This window comes from Empidonax traillii, unplaced genomic scaffold (assembly GCF_003031625.1).
Source record: "Empidonax traillii isolate 1590-97213 ecotype Southwest subspecies unplaced genomic scaffold, ASM303162v1 scaffold97:size1219025, whole genome shotgun sequence".
Lineage (NCBI taxonomy): Eukaryota > Metazoa > Chordata > Aves > Passeriformes > Tyrannidae > Empidonax > Empidonax traillii.
In genome coordinates, this window is record NW_020955290.1 from 753,380 (window position 1) to 768,090 (window position 14,711).

Below are 14,711 nucleotides of genomic sequence, written 5' to 3' on the forward strand. Positions count from 1 at the left end.
CAATGAGATTTTTAAGGACACTTATGAATTAAAAAGAAAGCATAATGGTATGAGTTTCTAAACAACTAGTAGGCCATAAATTAACATATTCTCACTGCAGACAGGTTAGGCAATAAAAGCTGGAATCTTTCATGAGACAACAGCTGAAAAATATTTCATGCTTCTTCCAAGTTTCTGTAAAAATGAGGCCATTTCAATAACAGCTTGCATTGCAGAAGCCACCCAAGGATGTCAGAACCAGAAGGGTAAGTAGACTGAATGTGCTTTTACTGTACAGGTTTGAAGAAGTACAAAAAACAAACAAGCAACAGAAATAAGATTTGAAATAGTCCCATGGTGGTAGCCATTTCAAGTTCTCTTAGTTACAAAGCCAAGAAATATACATTTTGCTGTAATGTTTGTGGCAGGATGTCACCAGATGGAAAAATTACTCCAGTATTTCACTCTGTTTCTTTGGTATTTTATGTTGTTCTGGATAGTGGTGAAGTTGCTAGCTGGTTCATTTCTGGTATTTGAGCTTCATACCTGATACCCATGTCTCCTGGTGCTTCTTTAGCTTGCATTGATGAGTGGTAGTGAGGAGAGTATGTACACCCTGCAAATTGCCATTGTTCACATCAGTCTTTTTTTGTTTAGATGTACCTTTTTATTTTCACCCCTTTGAATTATACTTTTCTGAATGGCTGGAGATCAGGAAAAGCTTTAAAGTGGCTCCTTATGTGATGCTTAAACTAAACTGTAGCAACTTCAGTCCTCCAGGACTAATATGACCATCTCCTGGGAGCAGATGTGCTCTCTCCTCTGCTTCTTTATACCAGAAGGCTGTGCCAAATGTACATTGGAGTGGCCACAGGCAACAGCTTTTTTTTTTTTTTTTTTTTAAGTTATTGGGGTTTTCATCAAATTTTTAACAATATTCACTGGGTAGAAGATCCAGGATATAACTCTGTTTCCCCTGTTACTAATGTATAACAAATGAGCGGGGAAAACACACCATTTGAAATGGAGTTACCCAGGGACAATTTCCCAAGGGTAAAATCCAGGCCCAATTTATTGCAAGCTATTCTAAAGAATTTGATTATATTATAATTATTACTGAAGGCTGTGTGTTTTGGAGGGGAAATTAATTGAAATTCCAAGGTCTATATGTTTCTGTGGTTCCATTTTTGAGCAAACAAGAAGAGACAGACTTCATGGAGCAATAAAACAGAGGACTGGATGGTGATGTTTGAGATTGCATTAGCCAGGATGACTATGTCCATGAGCAAGTAGGATGTGCCACTAGCAGATGTGGCTTTTGGGTACTTTTATGTAGAAAGTTATTATTTCAGATACCTTTTCAAAGAAGTTTAAGCAAATTGGAAATATTGCAGGAAGGAATAAAAGCCTTGCCCCAAATAGTTAGACGAGGCAAATGCATTTCAGTTATAAGTAACACTGTCAAACTGAAAAGTTACTACAGAAGCCGTAACTACTGCCAAAAAATATCCTATGCAAACAAATCCTTCTGGAATTATTTTACATCTTCAAACATAGCAAATGTTTGAATTACTCAAATGTAAAAAAAAAAAAACAAACCAAAAACAACAACTAAACAACATTCTTGGAAAAGAGGATACAAACTTTGAAAGAAAAGTGCATGTTCTCAGCCTAAGTCAGGACCACTTAAATAATCAATATAATACTTTATTTTTGGTGTAATCTCAATCAGTACAATCTAGCAATTCCTGTAAGGTGAGGGATGGGTAGTCAATTCACAAATACGTGATTTGAAAATGTGTAGGTGAAATAGAGATGGAAAGTAGCAACACTTTTTCTCAGTAGAAAACACCATAAGATTTCACTACCTATTATAAAGTTACAATATCTTACAATGGATGTGTAATCTAAGTGCAAAGTCATATAGACTAATTTATAGCTAGAGTAGAAAAAATTATTTACATTAATAATGCATTACATTTGCAAAAATAAATTTCAGGAACATAATTATTTAAATACAGTTAGAATGAACTAGAAACAATGCCACAAGATAGATCACAGAATCAATAATAAATATTATGTATAATATTTCTTTATAAATGTATAATTTATGTGAGGTTAAAATCTTTGTACCTTAGTTGTTAAGCTCTCTTGTCACTTTATCAATCAGTTGGAGACATCTCCTGATTTCTGCACGGCTGATCTCCCAGGAGCACAGGTTGTGTTGTTTGTCTTTAAGAAAACAGTCTATTTTTTGGAAGTACTTTTTCAATTTCAGTCTGCTGACTTCTTTATTCCAACAGTAGTGGGTGTGCTTTTTGATTACACATGCCTCCAATTGCTCAATTTGCTGATAAAGTCCATTTTGGAACTGATCCAAAGCTGTCCCATCCCAAGCAGCTAGAGTCAAATTTTTGCTAAAGATATAGAATATATGTTGGAAGATCTCTTCAATGGCAACTCTGACAGTCTCCTTCTGTCGGGACTCTAGAACCCACTTAGGAAATCTGAAGGACATTTTCTCTCTTAGACATTGTTGAGGAAAGTTTTTGCCCATTCTGTCCAAAAGTCGTAGGCTGTTTTCAATCACTTTTCTTTGCTGTAATAGAAGATGGTTGCACTGATGACTGCAGATGACGGTGGTACACAACAGTATGAGGCCAAGTTGTATCCAACCAAAAGCATTCATGATAAAGCAAGCTCTAGTATTCTTCCTTGTCTGTCTATAAATTCTGAGACAGGCTGTGATGCTTTGAAGGCATTCGTAGGCTCCTGTTTCTTCAAAATCTTGAAATTTAATTATTCTGTAGGAGAAGTTTTCGTTCATCATTTTTTGGTTTTTAAGGTTTTCCCCCTTCTGTATGCTTTTGAGAACACTTTCATTTTCTGCTTTATGACTTCATAGTCTTTTTTTTTTTTTTTTTGCAACTTTCTTTTTTATTTCAGCTGGATATTAGATTGTTATATATATGTCAGACTATCTATTCAAAAATTCTAAACAAAGTATTAGAATTTGAAATAAAGAGTTTCAGAAATACTTATTTTCTTAATATTTTACCAGATATAGAACATGTTGCAGTCAAGAAACGCTTGCAATGATGAGTCAGGGACCTGTTGAATGCTACTGCCATCCTGTCTCCTTATCATGATTTATACTTCCAAGATTCAGTTAAGCTTTCTTTCAGGGAAAATATTTTCTGTCTCCTCACCTTTATTTCTCTTGACTATTTAGACTCAAAGGATAGATGTCATATCATTAAAATGTGTATATGTGTGTGTATAAAGATGTGTATATGTATTAATATACCTTTGTGGGTTTTAAAACATGCACTCTGCTAATTAAATGAGGCCTTGATTTCACTTAGAGACTGTAAGTGCCATGCAAATACAAATACAGGGGAACAAGTTAGATACTTGGATGCAATATTCTTTTTCCTCTCATATGAATAACTGAACAATAGTTAACATTAACACCAGTTGAGTTCAGGTCTGAATTATGACATTAAATGGGAAGAGAATTAATAGAGAAGACAAAAAATACTCTAAAATTCAGCCATTTGCTTTCCCTAGCCATATAATAGAGGAGGTTAGAACCAACACAGTACCTTGGGAAATCTGACTTCTGGTCTTGATTGTATTTTGATGCAAGCTAGTCTTAAACTGCTAGTTTTCCTGCCTCCCCTGCCTCCTGTGAATATATATGAAAAGGTAAAAGCAATGGTCTGTAGGTGATATTGTCTGGATGAAGGGGTCAGAAAAACTGGTTTTTCAGTCTGAGACTCTGTATTTCTTGACCTAAGAAAATAAACACCCCTGCTTTCCAGCCAGTCCTCAGAGATCAGAGGGGCTGAGTGCAGCATATCTCTTGGAAATCCCTTCACCAGATATCCTATGGCGTATCTCATGGCTCATCTCATTCCTACAGTAGTTTTTTTCCTGTTGTTGCACCCATTGCTATATGGTTGGCTTGATTCCCAGTCTGATAGTCACTGAGCAGACTGATGATACTATTTTAGTGCTTCCTTTATGTTCAGCACATAGGTATTTGGGAGGTTTTAAAATGTCACAAATTAGGCTGAGCATGATTATTTTCATAAGCAAACTCCTTGGATGCCCTGATGTTGCTTAAGCAACCTTCAACTAGATGTTACTGCCAGTGTGAGGGAAAATGTATCTCCTATCACCTATGACAGTATTAGCTAAAAAGAGTAACAAACAATCAGAGTGGGATGCAAAATGTGTAACATGGAACTGAATTTTTTCACTTAGTGGGAATTACTTTGGAAAAATGGCCTAAGTGCATTATAGTTTTAGATGCAATATGGCCATGAAGATGTATCACTTTTGAAAAAATACTAACATATCAAAGTTATCATGAAATCAATACAAAATGTATGTACTTTGAGAAAATTATTACATAATGTTACAGCTATTTCCATAAATTATGCACAAGTATTTTTTCAAAACTGTAATCATTATATGACTTTAATCCCTCTACTGATTTAAACGGTAAACTTCTTCATACTCATTGTATTTCCCAGACATGCAAGTTCTTTGTTTCCTCTTGCAAAAATGTTTTGTCTTCTCAATGAAGAGCTGGAGATGCTATCCTGGGTGTCACTAGGCCCAAGTGTTTTATTCTCTTGTCTGTGATAACAGATCAGTTGTCCATGCCTCCTCACAAAAGTTACACTTAGTCCACCAGGGTTTGGTTTAGGGCTTCTGTATTTGAGTTTTTTGTATGTTTGGTTGTTTTTTTTTAAAGAACAATTAATTGTTCTTCCCCACTCATCCCGTTTCTTGATTACTGTACTAAGCAAACCAGGACACATTTACCCTTATTGCCTCATTCAGAAACAAACAATTCATTAAATGTAATAACTGCAAGAAGTAACTGAGTGATACAAAGCTGCAGATTGTTGTTTATTTCTCTTCCTGTGGGTGAAGCACACACCAATCACTCTAACCTATAATGAAAGGAGGAAAAAAGTTGGCAAAGCACAGCTGTATTTCCAAGTGGATGTAGCAGATCATTATTCTAGAAAGGTTATGTCTTTGATGCCATGCAAAAAAGATATGACCTTGAAGGATCATCTAGCTATATATGTATCCATTACAAAATACTAAGGCTAAGAAAATGCATGATTTTATATCTTTAAAATGCTGTCAATGACTTCTCTAATGCAGATTTTTCCATTGTATTTTTCATTTATATTTTATAATGCAATAGAGGAATTCCCTGCATATTTGCTATCCAACTTTTATCTCAGGCACCAAGGCAAACGGAAAGTCTAAGTTTGGCCTATGTATATGCTGGAAAACAGAGCACTGAGAAGGAACATTCCTGCAAAATAGCATGCTTTTGACCTCTCATAGCTATCCTATGTTAGACCATTTCATCTATTCTAGATACCAGTTTCTTTTCTCCATTAATTCCAAACACACTAGTTTTAAGAAGCCCATGTAGAACAAAGTAGTTTAAGCCATCAGTTTGTCTTATCACTGCACAAGACAGCTTCCTTGCCCGCTAGCTTGACACTGCCCATGCTATAAGAAAATAATTTTTCTCCATTATGGTTTTCACCACAGCTATAACTTACCAGTCTTCTCCCTTATAGAATCATAGAACAGTTTGGGTTGGAAGGCATCTTCTGAGTCCTGTGAGGAGAGCTGAAGGAGCTGGGGGATGTTTAGCCTGGAGAAAAGGAAGCCTAGGGGTAACCTTATCATTGGCTACAATCACCTAAAAGGAGGTTGTAGCTAGGTGAGGGTCAGCCTCTTCTACCAAGCAACTAGTGACAGGACAAGAGGACACAGTCCTCAGTTGCACCAGGGAAGGTTCAGACTGGACATCAGGAAGAACTTCTTCCCAGGAAGGGTTGTTAAGCAGTAGAATTGACTGCTCAGGGAGGTGGTGGAGTCACTATCCCTGCAGTTGTTCAAGGAACATCTGGATGTAGCACTTTGTAGTAAACATCTGGTTGGCACTTGGTCTAGTTGACAGTGTGATCAGTCAGTGGTTGGACTTGACGACCTTAGAGGTCTTTTCCAACCTAAATGATTCTGTGATCCTATAGTTCCAACCCCCCTGCCATGGGGGGTCCACTAAACTGAGTTGCTCAGACACTCATCCAGTCTGGCCTTGAACAGTTGCAACGATGGAGCATCCACAACTTGTCTGGGCAACCTCTTGCAGTGCCTCACCACCCTCACAGTAAAGAACTTCTTCCTAATATCTAATCTAAGTTTACCCTCCTCCAGCTTGAAGCCATGCTTCCTTGTCCTACCACTATATACCCTTGTATGTCCCTCTCCAGTTTTCTTGTAGACTCCCTCCAGGCTGCAATTAGGTCACCACAAAGCATACTCTTCTTCAGACTGAACAATCCCAATTCTCTTAGCCTGTCTTACAGGAGAGGTGATTCTGATCATCTTTGTGGCCCTCCTCTGGAGTTTGACCCAACAGGACCATGTCCTTCCAATGCTGGAGATCCCAGATATGGATGCAGCACTCCAGCTGGGGTCTCACAAGAGCAGTGTAGAGGGGCAGAATCACCTCTCTCAACCTGCTGGCCCCCTTTCTTCTGATGTAACCTAGAATGTGGTTGGTTTTCTGGGCTGCTAGTGCACACTGTGGTTCATGTTCAACTTTTCATCCATAAGAACCCCCAAGTCCTCCTCTTCAGAGCTGCTCTAAATGAGTTCATTCCCCAGTCTGTACTCATGTCTGGGATTGCCTTGGCTTATGTGCACCTTGCACTTGGACTTGTTAAACTACATACGCAAGGCTCTTACTGGCCCACTGTCTTCTGTGGTGTTGAGTGCTTCATCTGCAAACTTGCTGAGGTTTCACCAAATTTCACTGTCTACGTCATTGATAAAGATATTGATATATCTACTTCCCATCCCTGTCTTCCAGGTCAGGGGGCTGGGTAACCTGAGGACAACCAGTCTTGCTATTAAAGGCAAAAAAGGCATTCAGTACCTCAGCCTTCTCCTCATCTGCTGTACTTCCAGCAGAAATCTGGCAATATGAAGTCCCCATAAGAACAGGGCCCAGAGATTGTGAGACTCCTCCCAGCTGCTTACAGGATATTTTGCCTGCCTCTTCAGCCAGGTTGGGAAGGGAGCAGGGGGATCTGCGGCCCTGCCCCGCTGTGTTCCACTGGCCCTCCCTCAGGGCTGGGTGGCTCCTGTGCCCACACACGGGGCTCGCCGGTGTCCCTGCCTTGGGAATAGCCCTGCGTGCCGGGATCTGTAGCTTCGCCGCGGTATGGACTGGCCTCGAGCGCTTATCTAAGAAAGCAACTGCTTAGCTCCGTTACACTGCAACTAAATCAATATATTTCCATTATTTGTATTCTGTGTATTTATATCACATATTTATATTATATTGATATCCTATCAGCGATCAAGTGCCCCCTCAGTTGGTTTGAGGGTGATGACAAGTTGGATATGAGTGTTGATTTGCTGGAGTGCAGGAAGGCTCTGCAGAGGGATGCAGACAGCCTGCATACATGGGCCAAGGCCAGTGGGGTTCAAGAAGGCCAAGTGCTAGGTCCTGTCCTTCCTCTTTGGGAAGAGTGACTGGAAAGCTTCCGGGAGGAACAGGACTTAGGGGTGCTGATCAACAGCAGCTGAACATGACCTAGTAGTGTACCCAGGTGGCATCCTGTCTTGTAGCAAAAATAGTGTGGCCAGCAGGACTAGTGAAGGGACATCCTTGGCACTGGTGACTCCACAGTTAAAATCCTGTGTTCAGTTTTGGGCCTCTCACTCACTACACTACACTTTAGGCAACACTGGAGCATGTCCAAAGAAGGGCAATGGAGCTGGTGAAGAGAGCCCAATGAGGAGAGGCTGAGGGAGCTGGAGTTGCTTGGCCTGGAGAAAAGGCGGCTCAGGGGGGTACCTTACCACTGTCTACAACAAGGAGTTTGTAGTAAGGTGGGTGTCGGTCTCTTCTCCCCAGTAACGAGCAACAGGATGAGAGGAAATGGCCTCAAGTTGCACCAGTGGAGGTTTAAATTGGATATTAGAAAATAACTCTATAAAAAGGGCTGTCAGGCATTGGAACAGGCTGCCCAGGAAAGCACTTGAGTCACCATCTCCATACATACATATTTAAAAAATGTGTAGATGCAGTAGGGACATGGTTTAGTGGTGGACCTGGCACTGTTTGCGTTACAGTTGGACTTGATGATCTTAAGGGTATTTTCCAACCTAAATTATTCTATGATTCTAATTTGAGTAGCTTAAGTTTCCTCACCTGCTATGCATTTATTCTGTTGCTTCAACAAGAAAATATTACCTTTTCTGTTTTAAGGGAGTATTGTAGAATCATGCACTGTCCCAAGGTGGAAGGGACACAAAAGGATCATTGAAGTCCAGCTCCTGTCCCTGCACAGGACAGCCCCAAGTTACCCAAGAGCATTGTCCAAATGCTTCTTGAACTCTGTCAGGCTTGGTGCTGTGACCACTTCCCTTAGGAGCCTGTTCCACTGCCCAACCACCCTCTGGGTGAAGAAATTTTTTCTAATATTGAATCATAGAATGGTTAGGATTGGAAGGGTCATTACATTTAGAAAACCATTAGAAAACTATCTTTCATATTGTATGATAAAAAAAAAAATTCTCTATGACCCTTTCAGGAATTTTTATTCAATATAGCACAACTAAGGATAAAGAGCAGAAATGGTGAGGCAGGAGTTACTACTCTAAAAGGTAAGTCTCATGCAAGAATTCCATAGTTCTGCATCAGTTTTAAATCACAACAGATTTTAAAATGATGTTTAGAACAGTGTGAAGCACATCAACGGTGACGTTTCCCAGTTACTTGAACAGCAGGAGATGAGAACATGAACTGAAACAGTTTATTCAGTTTATTTATGAAACTCAGCAATTCTAGAAGACTAATGCTGTTCAAAAAAAAAAAAAATAAGATACACAAGGTTTGTCTAGAATATATCCTTTATTATTTGCAGTCTGTGTAAATTTTAATATGTGACTGAATTTCTACATAATTTTTTCTGTTTAAGCACATCCTGGTCTTTTCCAATCACCCAGTCAATTGCACCTTTAATATGTACAGTAAGTATTTATGAAATATTGCATATGCATCTATGAACTTAGAAAAATAACATGCAAGGAAAATTGTTACCATGAAGCTGATAAAAAATAAAAGACAGGTAAAACAGTCAATCCCCTTTTAGTGTGTTATGGCTTTGCACCAAGTATCAGATGTCAAAACAAACAGCTTCAGATGCTTCTTGTTAAAAGGCACTTACTGTTCTTCAAATACACTTTCACATTTAGTTCTATTGCATTAAGAAGTGTATCTCTGGGATCATACTCTCATAACACAGCAGAACAGTCCAAAAAGGCAGCATTAAGAAAAAGGAAAAAAGGGGGTTTATGTTAAAATATGAAAAATACCAAGAATTAACACAAATTTTAAGGATTTGGTCCTTATAAAACAGGCAATAGCATTCAGGCAATAGTGATTTCTTTTCATAGATGCTGACAAAATAATATCCCCAAAAACGAACTCTTCCAGTTCCAGTGTATAGATATGTCTGAGTTGAGTAGTGTACACCCTAATACCACCCCCAACAAAAATATAGCTTTTCAAGATTAACTACTGCTCCACTTTGGCTGCGAAGGAAGAAATCTCAGAAGAGTGTTAGACATGGACATACTAGGCAAGCCTACAATTCCGTGTCTCTGTATCTGGATGGCTGTCCATAATACCCCTTCTTAGAGTGGTCTGCCAGCTGACGACGATACTCCTCCTCCTCCTCCTCTGCATCACTGCCATAACTGCAGCGGTTCTCCAGGTAAGGTCTAATAGGAGGCTTCTGGGGTTCTGGAGGTCTGGAGCTAACAAAGCAAGATAGGGAAAGAGAGAGAGAGATATAATGTTTACTTCCATTATAAAAAGCTGAAAAATATTTATACTTAGTTTTTGCTTTATGGCAACTTAAGCACATGGAGCAAACAACTTAAAAAGTCCCATGGAGCAAATAAACCTCCTTCTAGCCCATAAACAATTGCATGGCCATGGTAAGCCTATCTGGAAAGGCATCTCATTTCCATCAAGCTGGAGGATGATGCTCAGATTTGATCTACTCAACCTACCTGGAAAAATGCCAGATTTAAAGCTATTGAACACCCCTGTGCACACACAGACATCAATACCTTTACAGCACTTTATTCCCTGAGCCAAGAGTTTTCAGCCATTGCTCCTGTCCCTTCTGACATTTCCCTCGTTAGTTTTGCAAATACTGGCTCTGCAAATACTTGAGTGAAAAAGTATAATGTTTCTTTCTAGATGACTCAAATACTATCAATGAACTAAAAGAAAAAAAAAAATTCCCAAACCCAAGAAGAGCTGACTGAAATTATGCCCCATCATTTACAGTAATTGTTGAGGCACAACAACAAAACACTATACCAAGGCAGCAGAATTTGTATGAACAAAAACTGGCAAGATAGTTTTCCTCCTACTAGTGAAGTAAACAATCAGAACAGAATGCTTAAAACTGGATACACTTTACCTCATCGGCTGTGGCCAGTTCTGTTCTGACTTCTGTGTTTTGACTGGGACAGCATAAATATCTGGATGCTTCTGGGCTATTTCAAGCTTTAAAAGAAAGTAGAAAAAATAACTGTTCTTTTTAAGTCTATCCATTATTAAGGATACTATACTAGGATCAAGGACCTAGCAGACCACAGCTACATCTGAAACAATCAAAGCAAAAATTGATAACATCTTACTGATATTCCTACAAATATATAATCATTTTTCAGGCTGCCCTATAGGCTGAAAAGCACAGCAGGGGGAAATACATTTCTTCATACCCTGGCATTCTGGGCCTCTTGTAGCTCTTGCATTCTTTGCATCCTCGCCTTATGATCCATCTCCTCAAATATTTTTACTTTCCTCAATACCGATTTTGGAGTGTTTTCTTGTTCGCTTCCTTCCTCTTCCAATTTTGCCTCCTCCTCCTCCTCCTCCTCTGCAGGTGGAACTGCTGGCTGAGAGTTTCTCAGAATAGGACGCCCAAAGGCAGGTTTCACAGAAACAGGTGGGGGTGCTGCTTTAGCTGAAATAATTGAAGTTGCACTGCTGACAGCAACATTACTTGATTTAGAGTCATAGTTCTTGGGGAAGTCATATAGATCCTCTTTGTTTTGTAACTTTCCCTGCAAGTATAAAACACACCAACAAAGTTTACATCAGCAACTTTGTAATTTTCATTTCAAAAGAGGGCTTCAACTTGAAATTAATCACTTTGCATATGTATTTGACAGTGCCAATCTTCATATGATGTAACACTGTAATGCTGGGGGTATCCCTGAGCTGGAGTTGACCCATAGATGATTCTTTCAACCTAATATTATATTTAACCTACTATTGAATTTAGCCCTATATCTGCTTATTAACCAAGATGCTATACAACCCTTAGTAATGCTTTAAGAGTACAGATTTATGCTTGTTAGCACAGCATATTATTAGTAATTAGTAAGGTTTGTATGTGTTCCAAGGTCACAAAAGCAGTAGGCCTCACGTGGTTGCAGCTGGTTCATATTTGAGATATAAATGTAGCCATAGTGTTCTGTATTTAGAGGCTAGTCAAGGCCACGGGGCATATGATAGCAGTCAGTCTAAATTGCCTCCCTTGGCCAGGCTTCAGGGGAAAACCAAGGAGAGAATAAAGCCAAATTGTTTTTCCACACCAATCAAGTGACATAAGCTAGTTTGTTTAACACTGTATAAGATGGACCCTCTCACAGCAAAGATGGAGGCTTCACCCTATGAGTGGACGCACTGTGTAGGATTTCCCAGTTACCAGAAAGAGGTTCTCCAGTCCTTCGCTATGACTGGGGCTGCCCAGCTGAAGTGCAGTCTGGATGATGGCAATGTATATAGGGTAACTGGCGATGTATCTCTCTCTTAATTGCTGTTAACACTTCCTTTGTAGGAATGATTAGATGCACTGCTAAGTGTATCCTTTCACAAGCCACTGTTTCTTTTGTAATTCTTTACTGTTTTCCACTACAGTAAACTTACGCACTTATTCTTTAACACTGTGTTCCTCAAATCCATCCTCATTCCCGAGGCAAAACACAAAACAAACACTTGAAAGGTATTTGAACTGCTGCAACATTTTGGCCATATCCTCATAGAATACAAATCAGCCTATAGACAACTAGGACATTTAGACTCGTTTGTCCTATTTGTTAAGGATTACCAGAGTACACAATGTGTGTTAGGGTACAGCATGGAGAAAACTGATGCCTCAAATAATTTTTCAGTACTACCTAAAGTGGATTATCAGTATCAGGAGTTTAAAAGTGCACAGGATCCAATTCTGGTTTATATTCCGCTTTTGTTTTCCTTACACGTCTTGCTCTACTCGATCTTCATTGTCAAGGCAGACTTGGACTGTATTTTGAATACTTTGCAGAATGTGAGGGTACCAATCCTCACAAAAAAAGGACTTTGGGGTCCAGGGAAATCAGGAATTGCTGAAATAAAATGGTGTCCAGACACTGTAATTTTTGCGCCTCTCTGCCCCCCATCACTCCTGAGCAATGTTTGAATAAACTGTAGTTAACATCAATTTCTAGTGATAGCCAGAGGTGGTAGATTTTGATTTTGTGTTTCACAGTAATAGCCATCAGATATGCTTTTCCTGCTGATTAGCCCACTTTTGTTTTTGCTGAGCTAAAGAAGTGCCTTTCAGTTTGTTAACAGGCAGAAGAAGTAGTCTACTTTCTTATTCCATATGAACACGTATATTTGAAAGGAACTGTTAAGTCTTCTCTCTGCTTAATCCTGCAACACCTTCTCTCCACATTTATAATGTTTTCTAGTCTCTGATCATTCCTATATGATCCTTTCCAATGTGTCACCCTGGAGAGTTTTCCAGAAAGAGGAAGTTTACGTTCAGATTTGTTTCTACAAATTTACCTTAGGTGGTTCAGGCTTGAATGCTGGAGGTGGACTCGGTTCTCTAAGGATCTCCCTGCTACCAGCTTTTCTCAACTGAGCCCTTGTTTCAGAAGTAAATTTTTTTAAACTCTGTGAAAGAAAATAAGAGACAAAAACATTGCAGTAGCCAGTAATTCAATCATTTTTCCTCTCTCTCAAGTTTATTATTTTGGGAAAAGTTACTAGGAGTCAAATGACTGTCAGCAACCTGACTACAATTGCAGATGTAATTGCAAAGTTCAAGGTGATGAAACATCATCAAGAAATCTATAAAGTTAGGCAGAAAAGCAGAACTATTACTTTTGCTCTATATAGTGTAGACTCTGAGACACTATGAAAAGCAAGATAAAGCTCCAATTAAAAAAAAACCCTCTGATTTTTTGAAAAATCCAATCAGCTCACCTCCTCATGATGCACAGGCTCAGAGGACCGGCTAACAGATGAAATCTTTGGTTCCTCCAAGGGCTCATCAAGTTCATTGTCAGTGTATGCCCCTCCTTCTCCATCTGTATCCTCTAGGTCACTGATCAGCCGACTGTCACAACTCAAATAGTCAGCACCCATTGCAGTAAGGTAAGACATACGATCATCGGCATCATCTTCCATGCCATCCATCTAGAGAAAAGTCAGTAGAGAATTAAGGAACAAAGACTAAATAAATAAGAATTAGAGTCGAGTTAAGTCTCAACATCACGCCAAACAACTCCTTAGTAAAAACTTTGCTGAACTGAAACTAATGCAGAATCACAATGAAAAGTCCTGTAGAAGTTGATCCCTCATCATTCTCTATCCACAGCATTAGTGATGAAAGCTCCAAAGTACAACAAATAGTATTATTTTTTGTTACCAAGACAGACATTAACTGACTTGTTGTCTAGCCTATTCATCACTGCCAAACAAAATTTTGAACAATTTTTACTGGTAAGAGATACTTTGAGACATCTGTATAGCTTCACAGAGTATGGACTGACTACTTACCTTTCCTTCCGATACCCATACCGCTTCTCCTTGCTGTTGCTGAATTGTATCCTTCAGACTACCATACCAGCTATCATTGGCTGAATTTAAATTGATGGTTGCTGTAAAAATTGAAGGAAAAAGTATATATACACAGGAAATGCAATGCATTATCCATCCTTTGCTGTTTCACACTTTTTGGTTTAGTTATGTGAGAATGTTAAACAGCCATTTCTTTTAGATCACTGACAGAAGCATGGTATTTTTAGTTTTTTGTCTATTTCCAAACTGATTAAATCACTTACCTTTTAATGATAGTACATCAGCTCACAATTTTTTTTGCATTAGAATTTTGAAACTTCGAAAAATGTGATGGAAGGGATTGCTCATGACCATACCTTTCCACCCCTTTTAGTTCCAGCCCACGTAAATTACTATGCAGAATAACAAGTAGATGTCTCGAGACTCACACAGTCACATCCACTACCCTCCTGATAAGCAGGTAAACAGGTTAGACAGACATTCCTCCTTACCTGTAAAGAGGTGGGAACAAGTTTTCTTCAGTTTATTTGCTTGCTCATAAAGTTTTCTCGAGCTCTTGTTTGATGTAGAACATAGCCTTTGCCTCATGGTCTTCACACCCTGCTTACTGTCTGGGTTAAAGAAGACCACAATTGGAAACCACTGGTTATAATTTAGCAGGTCCACTGCTTTAGGAGTGACGTCCAACAGAGCATGTTTATCCTGTTAAAAAGAAAGGCCAGTCAATGTGGTGCTT

At 39.1% G+C, this 14,711-nt stretch overlaps 2 protein-coding genes across 5 annotated transcripts in view; both read right to left on the reverse strand.

Annotated features, from left to right (window-relative positions):
* Nucleotides 1-269: 269 nt before the first annotated feature.
* LOC114056561 (interferon alpha-2-like) lies at nt 270-2,870 on the reverse strand. The gene is made up of 2 exons (XM_027881855.1): nt 2,113-2,870; nt 270-595 (listed from the first exon to the last, which is right to left on the reverse strand). Exon 1 carries the CDS (start codon nt 2,807-2,809, stop codon nt 2,114-2,116), a length of 696 nt encoding a protein of 231 aa, XP_027737656.1. The 5' UTR covers nt 2,810-2,870; the 3' UTR covers nt 270-595; nt 2,113.
* A 6,061-nt stretch (nt 2,871-8,931) lies between these two features.
* TJP2 (tight junction protein 2) overlaps nt 8,932-14,711 on the reverse strand; it is a 49,918-nt gene continuing 44,138 nt past the window's right edge. For all 4 annotated transcript variants that reach the window (XM_027881854.1, XM_027881852.1, XM_027881851.1 and 1 more), the window contains exons 17-23: nt 14,467-14,677; nt 13,955-14,055; nt 13,379-13,591; nt 12,956-13,066; nt 10,840-11,184; nt 10,536-10,621; nt 8,932-9,858 (exon numbers count right to left, since the gene is read on the reverse strand). In XM_027881854.1, the coding sequence (XP_027737655.1) occupies nt 9,687-9,858; nt 10,536-10,621; nt 10,840-11,184; nt 12,956-13,066; nt 13,379-13,591; nt 13,955-14,055; nt 14,467-14,677 (1,239 nt within the window). In that variant the 3' untranslated portion in view covers nt 8,932-9,686. The remainder of the gene's footprint in view (nt 9,859-10,535; nt 10,622-10,839; nt 11,185-12,955; nt 13,067-13,378; nt 13,592-13,954; nt 14,056-14,466; nt 14,678-14,711) is intronic.